Source organism: Hoplias malabaricus, chromosome 4, assembly GCF_029633855.1.
Source record: "Hoplias malabaricus isolate fHopMal1 chromosome 4, fHopMal1.hap1, whole genome shotgun sequence".
Taxonomy (NCBI): Eukaryota; Metazoa; Chordata; class Actinopteri; order Characiformes; family Erythrinidae; genus Hoplias; species Hoplias malabaricus.
The window spans coordinates 29,752,786-29,770,061 of record NC_089803.1 but is presented as its reverse complement, the minus strand read 5'-3'; the positions used below and the strand labels follow the sequence as shown (position 1 = coordinate 29,770,061).

The window sequence follows — 17,276 nt, the reverse complement described above, 5'->3', positions numbered from 1 at the left end:
GAGATCCTGATTAGAACTGGGGGCTTGTCTAGGAGAGCAGACGGAGCAATCTGAACTCTGAACAGGATAGTATTTCCTGAAAATTCCCAATATATGCAACATTATCAAGACCACTCAGACTTATCACTCATATAGTACAAAACTACAAAATTACTGTAGGTAAGTTAGTTCTATGATAGATCTCAAATAGTAATAAGTTGGAATATTATATGAAATTGAAATAAAACAGTGATTTCTGAATCCACTTTGACCTGTATTTAAAGAAATATTTTATCTAAAACAAAAATGTCACTGCAGCCAAGGATATTTGTCAATTTAAAAACAACAGTTCTTCAAACAAGAATGAAAAACACAACTGAACACCTATGACCTAAGGTTGGGCAGTAATTATGATACTGACCAAATTGTGGGAATAAAGACTGAATTGGTGAAGGCTATTAATAGCATTAATAGATCATGTCAGATCATGTCTGTCAGGGAAATTGAAACTGTGGTGTCTGCAGTTTGGCTTATTGCCTCATATTAGATGGCCATTGACAGTTTATAACGTTTCAATCACAGAAGTAGAGAGGAGGGAAAGGGTTATGAACAAGGCTATAAGGAAGTGGATAGGGGTGCCACAATGTTTAAGTAGTGTGGCATGGTATGGGAGAGGGGTACTGGAGCAACCACTGACAGGTTTAGTTGAGGAATTTAAATGTGCAAAGGTGAGTTGCGAGATGATTTTGGTAGGATTGAAGGATGCAGTGGTTAAAGCACCAGCACAAGTCATAAAAGCAGGAAGGAAGTGAAACCAACGAGTCACAGTGCAGGTAGCTCATTAGAGCTAAGGAATGTGATTGGCCAAATGCAATGCGGAAGAGCAGGCCATGGGTCAGGTAATTCATGGAAAACGTTTAGTAAAGCAACATCACCAGAGAGAAGCCAAATCATGACTAAATTTATTCGCGATCAGGAAGAGGAGGCACAGTGCACAACAGCAGCATCACAGACAAAACAAGGCCAGTGGCTTCACGGGGAGAATCTAGAGAAGCAAACAATCACTTGGCAAGAATTGTGGGTGATGAAGGCAAGTCGTATTAAGTTTTTGCTTGGAGCAACTTATGATGTCTTTCCAACCCCACAAAATCTTGGATAGGGGTAGATGAAGACCCTAGTAGATTATGTACAGGGGTTGGCACGCTGAACTTTATTCTATCAGCTTGTAAGGTTAGTTTGTTGCAGACGAGGTATACAAAGAGACATAATCAGGTGCACAAGATTGGAAATTGCTGGTGGACGTAGGTAAAAAAAAATGCAGGTCCCAGAGTGCATTGCCTTAACTATACTAAGCCCAGATATCATGCTGTACTCTGAAAATAAACGGATAGTTTATTTAATTGAGGTAACAGTTACATTTGTGCATGCAGTAGACAAAACATTCAAAAGGAAGAAGCTGAAGTATGCAGACTTGGTGGCTGAAGTGAGGGAATGCAGGTGGCAGGCACATGTAAAACGGGTGGAGAGAGAAATAGCTTATCAGAAATAGCTGAAAGGTCTAGTCAGTAGTTGTGGATAAGGAGAACACAGACTAGTTTGGGAAATGCACTGTAGAGGTGCGGTTGTTGGTGATGTAGAATGTAAAGATCATATGGAACTGGTGGCACTGAGCATATATTAACAGTGCCAGTGGGGCTAGGTACAGCCCTAGTCATCAAGGAGGCCAGTGTGGATTTACGGTTGTTGATACTTAAGGGTAAGATAGGACTGCAAAGCTAGCTTGGGGGTCTGGGATGCCAGACTTCACTTGTGAGCCTTCTGGAAGTGTCCTGGGCTTAATTCAGTGAAACACTGATGAGGGGAGGTGCCTACCTGATGACCCCTGTGAAGAGACTAGTGATGCTGTGGGTGGTTTGGGTACTCGTGATGGGCTCAATGAGTAACCATAAATGTTAAGGGTAGTTGGTTGTTGATCGGCACATTAACAGCCACAGCAACCTTAGGGTGTAGCTGTAGAATTGGAACAATAGAAATTGTGTGGCTGCTGGTAGGAAGAGGGTGGGGTGGAACATCACTGACTTGATGTTCATTACAGGGTGCTGCCATCAGTTCATTGCACTCAACTGTAAAGTTATGGAAATTAAGAAGTATATTTTGATATAGATTTTGTCCATATTGTCCAGCTCTACTATGACCTTTGATCCCTATGGCATTAAGGCAGGCAGATTTCTGTGATAAATACCATTGCATGTTCTCATGAATATTTTGACATGCCATTAATAAACACTGTTCAACCCTTCATCCATGAATGAATTTTAAGACTGTACTATGCACAGAGAATTTCATATGTCAACACTGTCCAGGAATGCTGTTTTCCTGCCCATGTTTCAGATTATTTATGGAAATAGTAGTTGAAAATTTGTCTGTGAAGGCACCATTATCTAAAGCCTTGCTTCTCTGATTTACATCATTTTAGACTTCTTAAATCAAACCACACAAAGTATCAGCAACAGGGAGACATAAGATTCACCCCACATATAATTAACATAAATAATTATAGAGCGCTATATTAGATATAGATGTAGAGGGAAACAATTAGCATTTCAATAGTTGCTGAAATATCTGTCTGAAACATTCTTTTCATTTGGCAACTGTGTGTACTTCTCTACAATTTTACAGTTGCTCCCTGAACTCTTTTTTATATATGCATAGTGTTAGAAATATGTATACAAGAAGACTTGTATGACCCAACTGTGGCAGTGAACACACAAACATACACGAGTGAGCAATTCTTCACACACGCTAGGGGCAGTGAACCCACACACAACCAGAGCTCAGGGAGCAGTTTGCTCAAGTGCACTTCAGTCATGAATAATTTTTTTGCATTTATTTACTTTTTTCTTTTCCTTGCCAGTTTAATTCCCGAATGTCGCAACCCTCTGGCCTCAAGCTTGCTTCTCTAACATTTAGGCCATGGCTGCTCCCCTTGACATTTGCAAGTATCATCACAAAAAGTGAGGATGTTATCCCGTTCATTACAGGCTTAAAAGGTGGCTGTTAATAAATTAAAATTGTTAATATTTTCAACAAATATATTCTTAAAACTTTTAGATAGTCATGCTAGCAAATATTTAATTATTTAATACCCCCAAAGAGATGCTAAATCTTAGTTTCACCAGATTGCTCAACTCAAATGATAAAGATTTAATTAAATATTTCAATTAATATTTGTTTATTCATTCATTCATACATTGTCTGTAATCGCTTATCCAGTTCAGAGTCATAGTGGGTCCAGAACCCACCCAGAATCACTGGGCCCATAGTGGGAACACACCCTAGAGGGGGCAGTTAATATTTATTGGTTATGTAATTGATACATTGATTTATTTCTTCAGCTAGGACGGCACAGTTCAGCTCACCGTTGCGTGGCTGTGTGACAGCACATCAAGACTTCCTGTTTGACTTCCTGACTTAAAAAGAATCTTGATTGTAGTTGAATGACTCCTGGATGGATTCACCAATTCATAGACATTTAGTGTAAGTTTAGCCCAAAATGTAGAAGTAACTGAGAAATACCGGATAGAGGTGTGCACATGTGAGGAGTGTTTCAGGTTTATTTAAAACTACCTATACAGAGATGACCACACATGAGCATTTCCTATTCTCTCTCCCACCAAATTGAAGTAGTTCACACAAATTATAGAAAATACTATCACCTTTAACCAGCCCAAACTTGTGCCTCCCTATAAATGCAACTAGACTTCAAGGTTACAGAACAATTGTAGCATGATAATTGAAAAAGGCTGATCATACACTCTCAGAAAAAAGGTGGAAGTAGAGTTAAATTATTGTCACTAAAGGTAATAACAATGGTTTTAATGTCCAGTTTAGTTCCCTAAAGGTACATTACATACTTTTTCCAGAAGGAGAACATAAAACATAAACTAAGTCCTGGAGATGAAATGGGGTGTATGAAATCAACACAATTTTAAAATCTGCAATTATAATACAATAGGGTACAATTATGCTCCCTAGTTAAAAGTATGAATATGTACCCTTGATGGTACAACCACATTGACAATTTTTCAGACAGTGTACAGAGATTTATCTTAAGCATATAAGAACACATAAATTATGCCTGTTTCCATCTCAGTTTATGTGGAAAGCATCACACTGTAAAAATACATTAACCCTAATAGATTGCATACATAAAAATAAACTATTTATACATACTGTATCAGCATTTCTGGAGTTCAGGTTTATGTATAGCAATAGTGAAATACTGAGTAAAATGTGTTTTTTCCTCACAACATAAGAAAGACATTGATTAAAAAAAGGTCAGTGAACATCAGTTTTAATAACACGAGGTTTGCTCTTCAGGTAATTTGTAACTGTCTGCGTGTCAATTATTTTAGTGTAAAAGACACCTGGCATTAAGAAATGACCATTTCCATCTATAGTTATGACTACCATCCTCTCAGTACGAATTAAGCAGAACACTGAATGCATGCAGAGTAGGATTTTAGCTTGCTGCATAGTGTTACATTGTCACAAATAGGTGTTTGTCCTGTGTATTTTGTTTCTCACAAGGGAATGGGAGTTGAAAAAGCAAGCTTAAAAACATGTGAGTGGCTGTAACAAAGAGTGGCTGCAGCTGCTGTTTGTGTTGATGTCATGTGAGCGTGACACACCTGGGTACACTGCTCAGTCTGCTGTCTGTGCAGGTGGGGGCCAGCGGCAGTCAAAGCCACAGGTCTGGTATTAGAGTTTATGTAACAGGCAGGTGGCTGTCATCATGCATAATGTTCTCGGGTGCCTTTTTAGGACAAGACTTGCTTAGACGGGCAGAGCAGAGATTATGAAAAAGGAAGAGATTATGAACTGTATGGCTTAAAATAGCGCAAATATTAAGTTTGGTGATTGGCAGTGAAAAGGTTTGCTTTGCTGGTTTTGAGTTTAGTGAATTGTTTTTAGTCAATTCTCTGCCTAGTGTTCATTTTACAAATATTTATAGATGTTTAAAAAATATATTAGCAAGAAATATATATATATATCACTAAGGCACTTTTAGGATAAACATAAATCCGTCTTTACTGAACATCACGCCCTTCAGCTGTTTAAAGACTTTTGTTGGATGTAATTTAATGGGAAGATATGTGCCTGAATTCTATTTCATTTTAACAGCTAAACTAATTTTGAGTGTACATGGGTCAGGTAAGGTGTTTAGGATCTGATCTGTGCAGTGCTGACAGTGTAACTCTGCAGCCTGTGTTACATAACCATGCATTAAAGCCTGTATCACAGTCTGCCTGTGCCAGAGCCATGAGCTCTGGAGATTAGCCTCTTACACTCCCTACACGTCAGGAGAAAGCTGTTGATGTCAGTCACTCTTAAATGGTGGACAAAAGATCTTAACTGATTGGACTGGTTTTTAAACATAAATATTGTGATTATATGAGTATTATCTCTTTGCTTAACTGCTGCTATATCAAATCCTGAACTCTTGAATTGAGGTTGAGGAGTGAGAAACTTGAAAATTTATTGGGTTTGAAATTTTTGAGAAAGTTCAATGCATTAAACTTTAAGAAACACATGCGAGTGCATACATCCAATCCTTTCTCTTATAACTACTTAAATAACACATGATATATAATACTATATATGTGTGTATTTTATAAAATTTTATTTACTAAATAATGTAAATTACTGAACATCATGTCTTAAAATTATTAACTGAATAAAGTATCTGCAATTTGAAAGACTGGTGCAGGTAAAAAGGATTAGGCCTTTTTGTTAAGCACTTTCAAACCCTTGCAGCTTCCAGAACATTCAAGAGAAGTATAGCTCCCAAACAGTAGAGGCCCTCTCCATCCCCAGCATGTGAGCAGCCATAACCCTTCCCCAAGCATGGCCTGACCTAGATCTCTGACAGTAAACAGCTGCTGCCCGGCTCGAGGTGCTGCTGCCATCAGCAAAATGGTGTGCTGGGGCCCCGGCCTGAGAGCGGATCAGTGTCAGATTGCTCCTCTCCTGAGCCTCCTGATGGGGCTCAGCAGCCCTCAGACTGTTTAGAAGATCCAGAGGCACTTAAACAGAGCAGCCCCAAGCCACAAGCCAGTCTAATTAGCACTAACTGCTGCCCACTGGAAAAATATATTCCATGGCAGTTGACTTGCCACACACCAGCCACATGTGTCTGGGGTCACAGATCTGTCGATGGACCACAGTCTCTCATAAGTTCTTCTGCAATCACACATGAAATTCAGAATATAATGCACTACATTTGCATGAAAGTTGTGAAATGCTATTCTCCACCACAGCAAATAAGAATATATAAGGACAGCCCCCGCAGGTGAATAAGAATGTCCTTGAAAGCGCATTGCCATAAGTTCACATCTCCGTGCATCACTCTAAGCAGCTTTGTGTATAAGCTGTTTGAATGTCAGCTATTGTCAAAGAGTGAGATTAACTTTTTAGTATGCATGTATATTTGCATGTTTAAATAAATAGCTAATCATAAGAAATAAAAATAATATTAAAGTATCATTATTGTAACTTGCTTAAACTTATAAGGACTTCTGTTAAAAAAAAATGAAACATTTATTGACCTGTGTTGTCCATCTATAAGTGACAGTAAATTGGTGTTTTTTGTTTATTTTTTTGAGGATGAATATTTATTAAGAGCTGTCAAACTTTAAAATATTAATCAGCTAATTAGGTAAGCTACTTCAAATAATTCAGTTAACTAATTTTCCCAGAACCACTAATATCACAGCATACATGCATAATTTACTTTGAGTTTATGCATAGATTAAATGGGCTGGTCTCTTCCATTATATATTTTTATTCAGCATTTTGATTTTAATTGTGGATGGAGGACAAACATCATTTTTCTTTTTGCCCTTCCAAAGAAGGTATATTCGATTATTTTTGGATTACATCACAAAGTTGAACTTTAGCAGCTATATTACCCCATGCATAATATACAGAAACTAACTAGAAGGAAGCCAAAGGTTTATATTTCTGACTCATTGTGATTCATCTATTAGTTTAGGATTAAACACATTATAGACCTCAAGCTGCCATATGTTGGCTGAGGTTATCCCTAACTTGCATGAATGGATACTCAAAAAAAAAAAGCTGCTTGGCAAAAACAACACGTTGGGCTTAGGCACTAATTAGATCATTAAATAGACAGCACCTTTGGAACTGATCAACAGAGAAATTGTAGTCACTTGCCAAGTAACATAATTTGGTAGTGAACATCTGATTATTCTGAAATTGATGACTTTGAGCTTTTTCAGATTTAAGATTAATACTGAACAATGGTATTACCGTTATTGAGTTTCTGCGTACCACAACACATTTCTTATAACCTTTAGATCACCACAGAAAAAAAGACAAACTATATATAACTATATATAAAAGTTAATTAGTTTGTGAATACAGTTGCTTAAAAAACATTGAAATTATAAATAATCTACAAGGAGCAAGCCTGGTATTAAAAAATTAAATGTGTAAAACTATTTTATTTGTAAGTTGAACATTAAATATTATATCTACCACACCAACAGGTCAAAGACCTACCCTTTTGGGTGAATTTTCTCTGATCAGAAGAAACAAAATTTTGTTTGGCCATAATGATACAATGTACTATGCATGGAGGAAAAGGTGAGGCTACTTGACCAAAGAACACCATCCCAGCAGTGAAGCCTGGGAGTGGCAGCATCATGTTGTGGAGCTGGTTTAGTAGTGCACTTTAGAAAGTCAATGACATCCTTAAGAGGAAAATTTAGAAATAGTAATTTACTAAAAAATTAAATGTGTGGAATTGTGAAAATCTGAATACCGAATGTATTTAAACTATATGTATTTCAACTTTTGACCTCCACTTTACTGATAGAAGGGCTCTATGATGTGGGCAATGGGTACAACATATGGGCAATTTTCTTAATTCTATCCCAGGTTTTTTTAGGGAGAAAAAATTCCTAAAAAATATAAATATCTAAAAAGACTGCAATAAAATGTCTTGGTGAAATTTGCGGGTGTATTCATATTTTCATATTAACAAAGTGTAATTTGATATTATTTTGATACATATATTCAATTTACTTCCACTTCATCTACCACTAAAGCATATGTAAACATATAGAGGGTAAAGTTCATACAGAGGTCAATATCCTGACATGGTTCATGTGAACTACTGGGTAGGATTGGCTGTAGTTTTGGAGTATGTAGCCCCTTTGAGTGGAGGTTGAAAAGAGGTGTTGGGGGGGTTGGGGGTCTGTCAGTGGTCCAGGAAGCGTTAGGCCTTGCACCAGAGCCTTGCAGGATTAGCCAATCCCTGCCATCTGCTGTCAGCAGCATAATCCCAGCAATGAGAAAATCAATTGTCTAAGTAAATATCAAAGACATGTAAGCTCATTTGGCAAGTAAATTAAACATTAGGGAGACTTAAGTTAAAAGACCATGTTTCTGCTGAACAAGGGATATGGAAGCTTATTATAAGCAACTGCACTTGTTGCTGAATTATCATATAAAGGATCAGGCAACATCTTGCAGCATATACAAAGCCGATAGGAAGAAGACAAAAATGAGACTAAAGTGTCTAGATTTAAGTTAAAATGACATGGTACTTGTGAAATGTTTTGTTTTTTGGGGGGTGGGGGGGGGTGGGGGCTGATATTCCCTATTGGGGTTTAAATATGGTAAAATTCTAAAGTTATGAAAACCTAAACAAAACTAATTTAAAAATAAAAACCCTAATCCCTTGTTTATTGAATACTTCATGTAAATTGTGTTGCTACAATTACAGTTCTATATTCATGGCTTTTGTACACCTGACAATAAGCAGTGACAAAAACAGGATTGTATACACAGATAGTCTTACATTTATAATATTTCAGGATAATTCTTGTCCTACATAGGCTCAGGTGTAAAAACATTTAGGATCAACAGGTCCACAGTTGTGATGCTAGTGAAATGTAACCAGCGAAACAGCAGCTCTTTACATTTATGTGCTTAGTTTACCGCAAACATTGAGACATCCTTTACTGTTCAACAAAATTTCCTATGATATGCAAAACCCAACACAATTTTTTTTTTTTTTGAAGAAGCCTTTGTTATTATAATTTAATTTAGCATTAGAGGAAAGACATTATATTACAAAATTTAAAAATACAATGCTATTTCTTGTGTAAAAAAATAAATTAAAAATGCAAGTATAATGTTGGTGCGTTAATATTCCAGTGTTCATTCTTGTCACCATCCTTTTATTCTAACGTCCAGTGTACTCATTCTTACAGTGCCCAATATAAAGAGGTTCTGCTTGGATGCCACGCCTACAAAGACAGAGGAAAAACTTTAAACACTGCATTTTACTTCTCTTAGAATTACAACCATCATTTGTCGGATTTCAAATTTGCTGAATTCTCAGTACCTGAGCAGTGTACAACGGAAGTCCTCAAGCCGAGGGAAAGCTTTATCCACACTAGATGTCTTCTCCTCATTACTCCACAGTCTTTCAGCAGCTGCACTTGCTCTGGGCCTGTGCACATACAAAACAATTTGAATATTTTTGAGGCCACCCCTTTGACACTATAATTAAGCATTTTATTTTTTTTCCTCACCACAGGCGTGGACTGAGATTGGTTGCATCCACATATTCTCCCCACATACAGACTTCACCTCCAATCACCAGCTTCTTCTGCTGCTCTGTGCCTAAACCCAACAGATGTGTTCAATAAGCCACTAAACATGGAAAACAAGATAAAACACACAGCTACAGTATACTAGGAGTGTCAAACTTAAAACCACAGCACTGCAGAGTTTTCACTGCACTAAACTTACACTTGGCACATAGGAGATTAACAAACAGATGGTGAGTTCAGTTATTTATTTTATATATAGGGCTGTCAAATGCATTATAATATGTCAAAATTACTATTAAGCATATTTTTTTGCATCTAATTGCAGTCAATCACATTAATCTTACAAACTCCATTTCCAGAAAAGTTGGGACGATGTGCAAAATGTAAATAAAAACAGAATCTGAATTAACTGAAAATAGTACAAAGACAAAATTTCATGAAAATGTTGAAACTGAGAAGTGATTTTTTTTTTCTATAAATATGTTAAATTTATAAGGCCAGCAGTATGTTCCAAAAAAGTTGGGTCAGAGGCACGTTTACCTCCATTTTATCTTTAGCCTGGAGGAAGTCTCAAAAATATTTTCATTATTTTTCTGCAGCATTACTCAACTTTTGTTACCCCAAATCAAATTTAAATGTGAATAAAGTAAATTATACTGATAATATACATGTTTTAACATTTGAAATATAGTATTTATGCTATTTCCAGGGTTATTTATGATTGGCACATCATTGCATTCTGTTTTTAGTTATATTTTGTCTCAGCTGTTTTGAAAATGGGGTTGGTATTTGCTCAGACATAACCCTGAACAATTTTTATTTTACATTTCCTATTTTGCTTCTATTTATATCAGAAAAGTTTTAGTAATTTTAATAATTCTACTGGAACATGATAACCAAATGAATACATTTTCTACTGCATTAACACATCCCTTAAATGAAATTTGATGGCAAAATTCTAAAAAAAGTGTGTTGCATTGCTTTGGCCCTCCTGGACTGGAGCATGACACCTCTGCGAAGGATAAATATATCCCAATAATTGAGATCATTCAAAAAAAAAAAAACATCTGTGATACACATTTTGCATGTAAAAACTTTTGTCCTAATCACAAAGTAAGTCTAGCTCTCAAATGTCTCTAGATCCACTACTACATAAACCACCAGTCCACCCTGGAACGAAATTACACTGGGGAACCCTCAAACACTAGCCCCCCAGCCCAACATGCAGCTACACACACCAGAGAAGTTCTGAGGCTGCACAGTGTAGGCGTTGCGCCAGTCCTGCCCGTAGCTGATGTGGTTGATATACCAGGGAGCTGAGAGTAGTACCCTGTACCCAGCAAGCGTGATCTTGCTCAGTTCAACGTAGTATTCTGCAGGGACTCCTTTCCAGATCTCCAGCACTGTGTCCTTGGGGATCTGAGAGAGTGCACACAGAAGAGTAATGCCCTGTTTCCCCACACATCTCATTCTTTACAGGGGTGTCAAACTCTGATTCTGGTGGGCCACAGCCAGAGAGAGGTGTGTATTTCCTTTTCTAATGCTATGATTACAATTTGTTATGTCCTTTATTGTTAGCGGATGAGCTGAATCAGGTGTGTCAGATAAAATGCTAAAAACTGCAGTGTTGTGGTCCACAAGTACTTTGTATGTCAGTTTTTAGTCTTTCTTTCTTTCTTTCCTGATACATCAACTAGGGCATCTTAAGCCTTTGCCATGGCTGAGATCACAGTCATCAGGGTTTAACCAGTTGACTCTTTGCTGACATCTGGTGGTAATAAAAATTCTTAATATATATACACACACAGTTCATTCTTTACCTACACTAATAAGATCTTCTATTAGCTACACCTGCTATGGAGGTGCATTTTGCAACACAGTTTGCTGTTGCACAATTTACCAGCCACACTTGACCACCTCAATCAATGAAAAGGGACCATCATAGGATCACTACTAATTAGATAAATTGTGCATACACAGTGGATTTATATGCTGGTTGTAGCTGACAAAATGGCCCATGAGATTAGGCACCTTATAAACTGGTGTATAAGCATTCATCCCTCTGCTCATCAACATGTATCAAGCCCTTACCAGGGAAATCCATATGTCTTTTAGACATTTTTCTATAATTAAACCATTAAGATATGGGCAGTCATTCAGAGTGGGTTGGTGTACAGGGGCATCCCAGGCTTGTCAGGATTACTCAAAGCAGTGAGGACTGTTTTGAGATTTGTTTGAGATAAAAGGATGTTTCTTCAAGCAATGGCTGAGAGGTATGAACAGGGTGTTGTCACAGCAAAACTATACCAGAAATTACATTATTTTTTCTAGATTTACCATTATACCATTATGACCAACACATACATGTGTGTAGGTGCACTAGGCATTTTAAATAGTAAATGAATTTAAAAAAAAAAAAAGACATTGTAGCCCTAGGTTTCTATTACCCAGTACTATAAAGAAATGTGAGCCTGTAACATTCCCAAAAATTTCTTAAAGCACACTCTGAATGATTTCTTTTAGATCTTAACAGTTAAATTATTATTTTTGGAATGAAAACTTGGAAGCAGAGAAAAGAACTTTTCAGGGAAGAGTTAGATAGAACAGATAAGAACCAAGTAACACTGCACAAACACATAGATGGAACAAAAGAGAGGACAGTAACAGTGTCATTATACAGCAACACATCACAACACTCGAATCACTGGGCACTCAGAGCCTGACCCTTAAATGCAAGAGGCCGCACTGTGTAGTATCGGACCCAGTTATGTGTCGGTCCAGGCAGGTCCAGGTAGAATGGTGCTGCCAGGATGACCTTCAGCCCTGCTTTAGTCACCCTGCTCACCTCACACAAGTAACAGCCCACCCTCCACACCTCCACCACATAACGAGTCCTGTACTAGAACATAAGTCACCCAGCTTATTATAAAAGATTGCAGGAAGAAGTTTTAAGGAGGAAAGTAAGAGGGGGTAATTTTGCACTTACTCGTTCCCGGTAGTCAAACACATCCTGCCAAACAATGGGTGTCTTGTTTAGGGCAACAGTGATGTTCACAAGGCTAAAAGATATGATAAAAAATAAAGAAAGAGGTTCAGAATAGGTTAGAGTTTGGCAATGAACTCTGTACACTGTGCTTGTAGAATCCCCGCTGGCAGAACGTTTGACCATTTGTTATGTTCACAAAAAGAGTGGCAATTAATATTATTGATTTTTAATTTCAGCTAGAAATTCAGCTCATCTGGTTGTTAATCTTGTTACAGAATCCAGTTGTAGGATATACACACACTCCACTTTATATACCAAAATAAACAGGTCAACTCCAGGAAGTTGTATTTTCATTATGGCTTTCCCTAATTTCTACTTACTTTTCTATGTAGTATGATTCAAGTTTGGTGTAATCGTGCCCAAAGCCCATTTTTGCCATGAATGCCTGCACATTCGGATTTGACTTCCTATCAAAGGTAAACATTACATGTAATGATTTTTTTTGTTTAAAATCAAATCAAAATAATATTAACTAAAAGCCGAGCAATTGTTGATGAACTTTTTACCAGCAGGTGAAATCAACTTCATCTCCTCCAAGGTGCACATATGAATCAGGAAACACTGAGGTCACCTCTTTAAAAAGACCATTCATGAACTTGTAGGTGGAGCTCAGGATTGGGTTGACAGGGCCAAAAGTTCCAGAGGGAACTTTTCCCTTATAACAGGGTGTCAGCAGGTCTGGCTGACCTAAGAACAAAGCATAGCATAAAATAAAGCAAGACACTAAGGTTTTATTACAGTTTATACAGGTGTGGATTTAAATAAATACATGTTTCTCTGCAGTACAATTTCAGTCGTATTCCTGCCTCTGTGACTTTGTTATTGGTTCAAAATATAACTGACTTTTTTGGGAATTCAGGGAACAATGGGCGGCATTATTTTTATGTATGTATTTATTTATTAAACAAGGATTAGTGAATTAATGTTGAAAAAAATATAACCTTTGTGCAGGCCTCATTTGTTCATTCATTCTGAATTTAAGAATGAAAGAATGTCTAAATGAATGAATGAACAAATGAGGCCTACACAAATGTCTTTGTATTTTTTTCCCCTAAAAAAAATTGTGTTTTAACAAGGACACTAAGTGTCTAACTTCTACAGAACAGGTCACATTTATACCACTGTATGTGCTGATGCCGTATAACTTTTATATTTGTGCTTGTCATACCTTTACCCCATGATTGGGTGTGTCCTGGAGAATCAAATTCTGGCAACACCCTGATTCCTCTCAGTCTTGCATGAGAAATGACCCAATGTACATCTGACTGTGTATAAATGTGGGTCATCGGGTGAAAGGCTCCCTGTGCCAAACATAAGGCCATAAATAAGTCCCACTGCACTATAAGCATACATCACTTTAAACCCAGAGTGCACCAATTTTCCTACAGTTTTAAATGTGTAATGGTATTTTCTACGTGGCTTAAATATTTAATTTTTCAACTCAATTGGCATTTTAATATTATATTTCATATGAAAAAAGTACTGGAGCCTGTAAGGGCTACCTTGCTGCTAAGGTCTGGATAATAGCGGCTCTGGTACGGGAAAGAAGGGTCATCCACTATGTGCCAGTGAAACACATTAAACTTGCTGTAGGCCATGGCATCCTGGAATAAGAAAAAGGCATCATAAACACAACATTCTATCCACTACCTGTAGATGTCAACAGCTGCCTTGTCTTAAATAAAAGCAATTGGTCACCAGTGTCTTCAGAATAGCTTGCACAGGTAAATAGTGCCTTGAAGTGTCCAGCAAGAGCCCTCTAAACTTGAAGCGTGGAAAGTCCTCAATTTCAGTTTTATTGACAAAGTACTGCAAAGATAAAGTGGACAAACAAGATTCACTATAGGTAATTGTTAGTTATGTACTCAATTGATGGTCTTGTCTTTTCCATATTGTACTTACTATGTCATAATCATCTTGGTATACCAGCTGGCTGAATGACTCCAGGCCTGTTTTTTAAATGATTGGGAAATTTTAAATATACAGATATTAATTACTATACTCATGCAATTATATTCATTCAAATGTATAACTATGTAATTATGTAATAACATTTTTAACATTACAAGTCTGGAATTATTTATCTAATGCATTTTATTTTGTATTGAGACCAAAGTGAAATATTAATATTCACAATGGTTTAGGTAAAATTAAAATATGAGTTATGCTATATTTTTGGTTCTTCAAGTAATCAAAAACTTCTTACTGTAAATGGTATCCTTAATACTTAGAATATCTTTAGCATTTTGTAGGTACAATGCTTAAAATGGGTTAAGTAGGTCACAGCATAATATGCATGAGACAAAAATGCAGTATGGGTCAAGACACACCTCTCAAGGCTCCCCACACTGACTCTGCTCTTAAAGAAGCTTGTCCTGCAGACACACTCATGTTATCTGAAGATGGGGAAATGAAGGATTAAAATCATTTGGGTGCAGAAGTCCTCCTTTAGATCAGACACACATTAAAAGGGAAAAATGCATTAAATAGTTCTTATACTCACAGCTTTCATCAGAGTTGTCATCAGGGTAGCCATCACATTCACCAATTTTCACACTCACAAAAACTGTAAAGGGCTTTGGCTCTGACCAAAAATAACTGAACCCTGAAAAAGGCAAAATGAGGCAGTATGTCTTAGAAAAGCAAAAAAAAAAAAAGTTAACTTATATTTACCTTTTTTGGTACAGTAAACCCTTTAATATCTTAATGCACTAAGCAATAATGTACACATACTATATGGTTTTTCATGCAGTAAGTGTATAACCTGTGTGCATGACTTAAGCAAATCTAGCAGGTGTGGGCTCTTCTAAGGGAAAGATGCTAAGAGAAAAACTACAATTTCTTTTAGAATGTCCCCAGAGATGTGTATTAGATACAAGTACTTAAGCACATCACACGTGTTTAAGTAAAATACTGATATTCAAACGTGGAGTTCTGATCTTGGGAGTAATCGAGCACCATCGTGTACCACTGGAGTATGTTGGAGTGGTGATCCAGAAGTAATCATCCAGTGTCATTACATGCCTTTACTCATGTTTATCTGACTGAATTTAATTAAATAATAATAGCAATGTTCTAACAACTAGTCTAAAGCCTTTTCAGAAATGTAGAATGCCTTACTGCAGCAGTTACTGAATCTGGAATATCACCACCTCACACTTGTCATTTAAAAAGCAATGCTGGATGAGCAGGTGTCTAGAAATCTTTGACCATAAAAGTTAGGTTAGATGCTGGATTAATTAAGCACTTCCTCTGCAGTGCTACTCATGTACTGTCATGCTGTCCTAGTTCAACGGGTCTTTATTTTCATTAGGTTGGTAGTCGTTCATAAAAGTTTTTGTTCATATTATATTACAACCGACATAAGTTAACAAATATCTACAAATGCTTATTCCAACCACACTCAGTTGTCCTATCTCTTTCTAAAGAGGAACTAAGGACTGAAGCACGGGTTTGTGACAGTTGACGCTTGTTGGAAGAAACGTTTATAGATGTTTATGTAGGTTTTTATGAGTTATCATTAAAAGACTTGCATTGGTATCAAAGAGTAAAATACAGAGCTCGACCCACCTTTGCCTGCTCCATCCTCAAAATCGGGGAAGATCAGACTGTAGTATCGTTTGAAAGCTGCGTCCAGAACCGAACATCCGCTCTGAGCAGCTGAGTCTCTGGAGTAGCTGAAGGAAAAGAGCCGAGGGTTTAAGGGGTAGCGGTCAGTAGACTGGCTGATTTGCTGCGGCATCGGCCACACTGCCCACCCCGGCTCGACTACACTGTAAAAAACACAAAACAAAAGCAGAAAGCGGAAAAGCCTTGCCTCCGTCTTCAGCATGGTGGCAGCTGAGTGTGTAGCTTACTCTAAAACGCGCGAACAGCCCTCAGCTCACACGTCTGACAAACAAAACACCGCGATAGCAACGTTTGACAGACGCGAAAACGCTGAAGAGGTAAAACGGCACTACCTGGTCATATGACACATGTTAAAGAGTCAGCTGACCCCAAGCAGCCTTTTATTTGCTGTCTCTTTATTTGCAAAGTAAATGATGCACGCCCTCTGTCAAGTGGATGCATGTTTATTGACGTTGGTCGATGGTCCATGTTCACCCTGTATTTACTGTCGAACCCTGACCCAACCAATTCAGTGCGATAAAAAGTGTTAATCATTAAAAAAAAAAAAAAAAAAGCCTGGAAATGATGGTTGTGTTCTGCAAGGCTGAAATGAAACCACCAGAGGGCACTCGAATCCACAGCAGAACAGAAATATAAAGATGCATCTCAAGAAAACAGAATAAGAACACAAATTTGTGACATAGAGATTCATAAAATTATATTTCAAGATTTTTATCTGCCACATTTTTATCAGTGTTGCTTAGACAGAACAGATATTGTGCAGCTCTCTGTCTAGTTCAGCACACAACCACATTCATTGGGAGGGCTGTTGATTTGACAGTTTTCCAGAAGTTGGTCACTGACACCCTTCACAGAGACACAGGTCATTGCTCGAAAGTTTTGAGTCAGACAACAATACAAAAACAGTAGGGGAAACAGCAGTGTTGCTAGAGTATTTCAACACTGTGCTCCCTCACTGCCTACTGTTAGAC

The 17,276-nt window shown here is 37.5% G+C and overlaps 1 protein-coding gene across 1 annotated transcript; it reads right to left on the bottom strand.

Annotated features, from left to right (window-relative positions):
• Positions 1 to 9,097: 9,097 nt before the first annotated feature.
• Positions 9,098 to 16,655, bottom strand: hexa (hexosaminidase A (alpha polypeptide)). The gene is made up of 14 exons (XM_066668407.1): positions 16,246 to 16,655; positions 15,179 to 15,280; positions 15,006 to 15,071; positions 14,578 to 14,624; positions 14,374 to 14,484; positions 14,178 to 14,279; positions 13,844 to 13,976; positions 13,182 to 13,362; positions 12,996 to 13,082; positions 12,616 to 12,688; positions 10,868 to 11,048; positions 9,609 to 9,699; positions 9,419 to 9,526; positions 9,098 to 9,320 (listed from the first exon to the last, which is right to left on the bottom strand). The coding sequence occupies exons 1-14, from the start codon at positions 16,505 to 16,507 to the stop codon at positions 9,257 to 9,259; spliced, it is 1,608 nt and encodes a 535-aa protein (XP_066524504.1). The 5' UTR covers positions 16,508 to 16,655; the 3' UTR covers positions 9,098 to 9,256.
• Positions 16,656 to 17,276: the final 621 nt, after the last annotated feature.

Bases quoted from the DNA above. Each gene is read 5' to 3' on its own strand.
- hexa (XM_066668407.1), bottom strand. From the start codon at position 16,507: ATGCTGAAGACGGAGGCAAGGCTTTTCCGCTTTCTGCTTTTGTTTTGT. The intron at 14,625-15,005 runs GTGTGTCTTGAC...TTTAAAAAACAG, and splicing joins AGTGTGGGGAGCCTTGAGAG to GCCTGGAGTCATTCAGCCAG. The intron at 14,485-14,577 runs GTAAGTACAATA...TTATCTTTGCAG, and splicing joins ACCAAGATGATTATGACATA to TACTTTGTCAATAAAACTGA.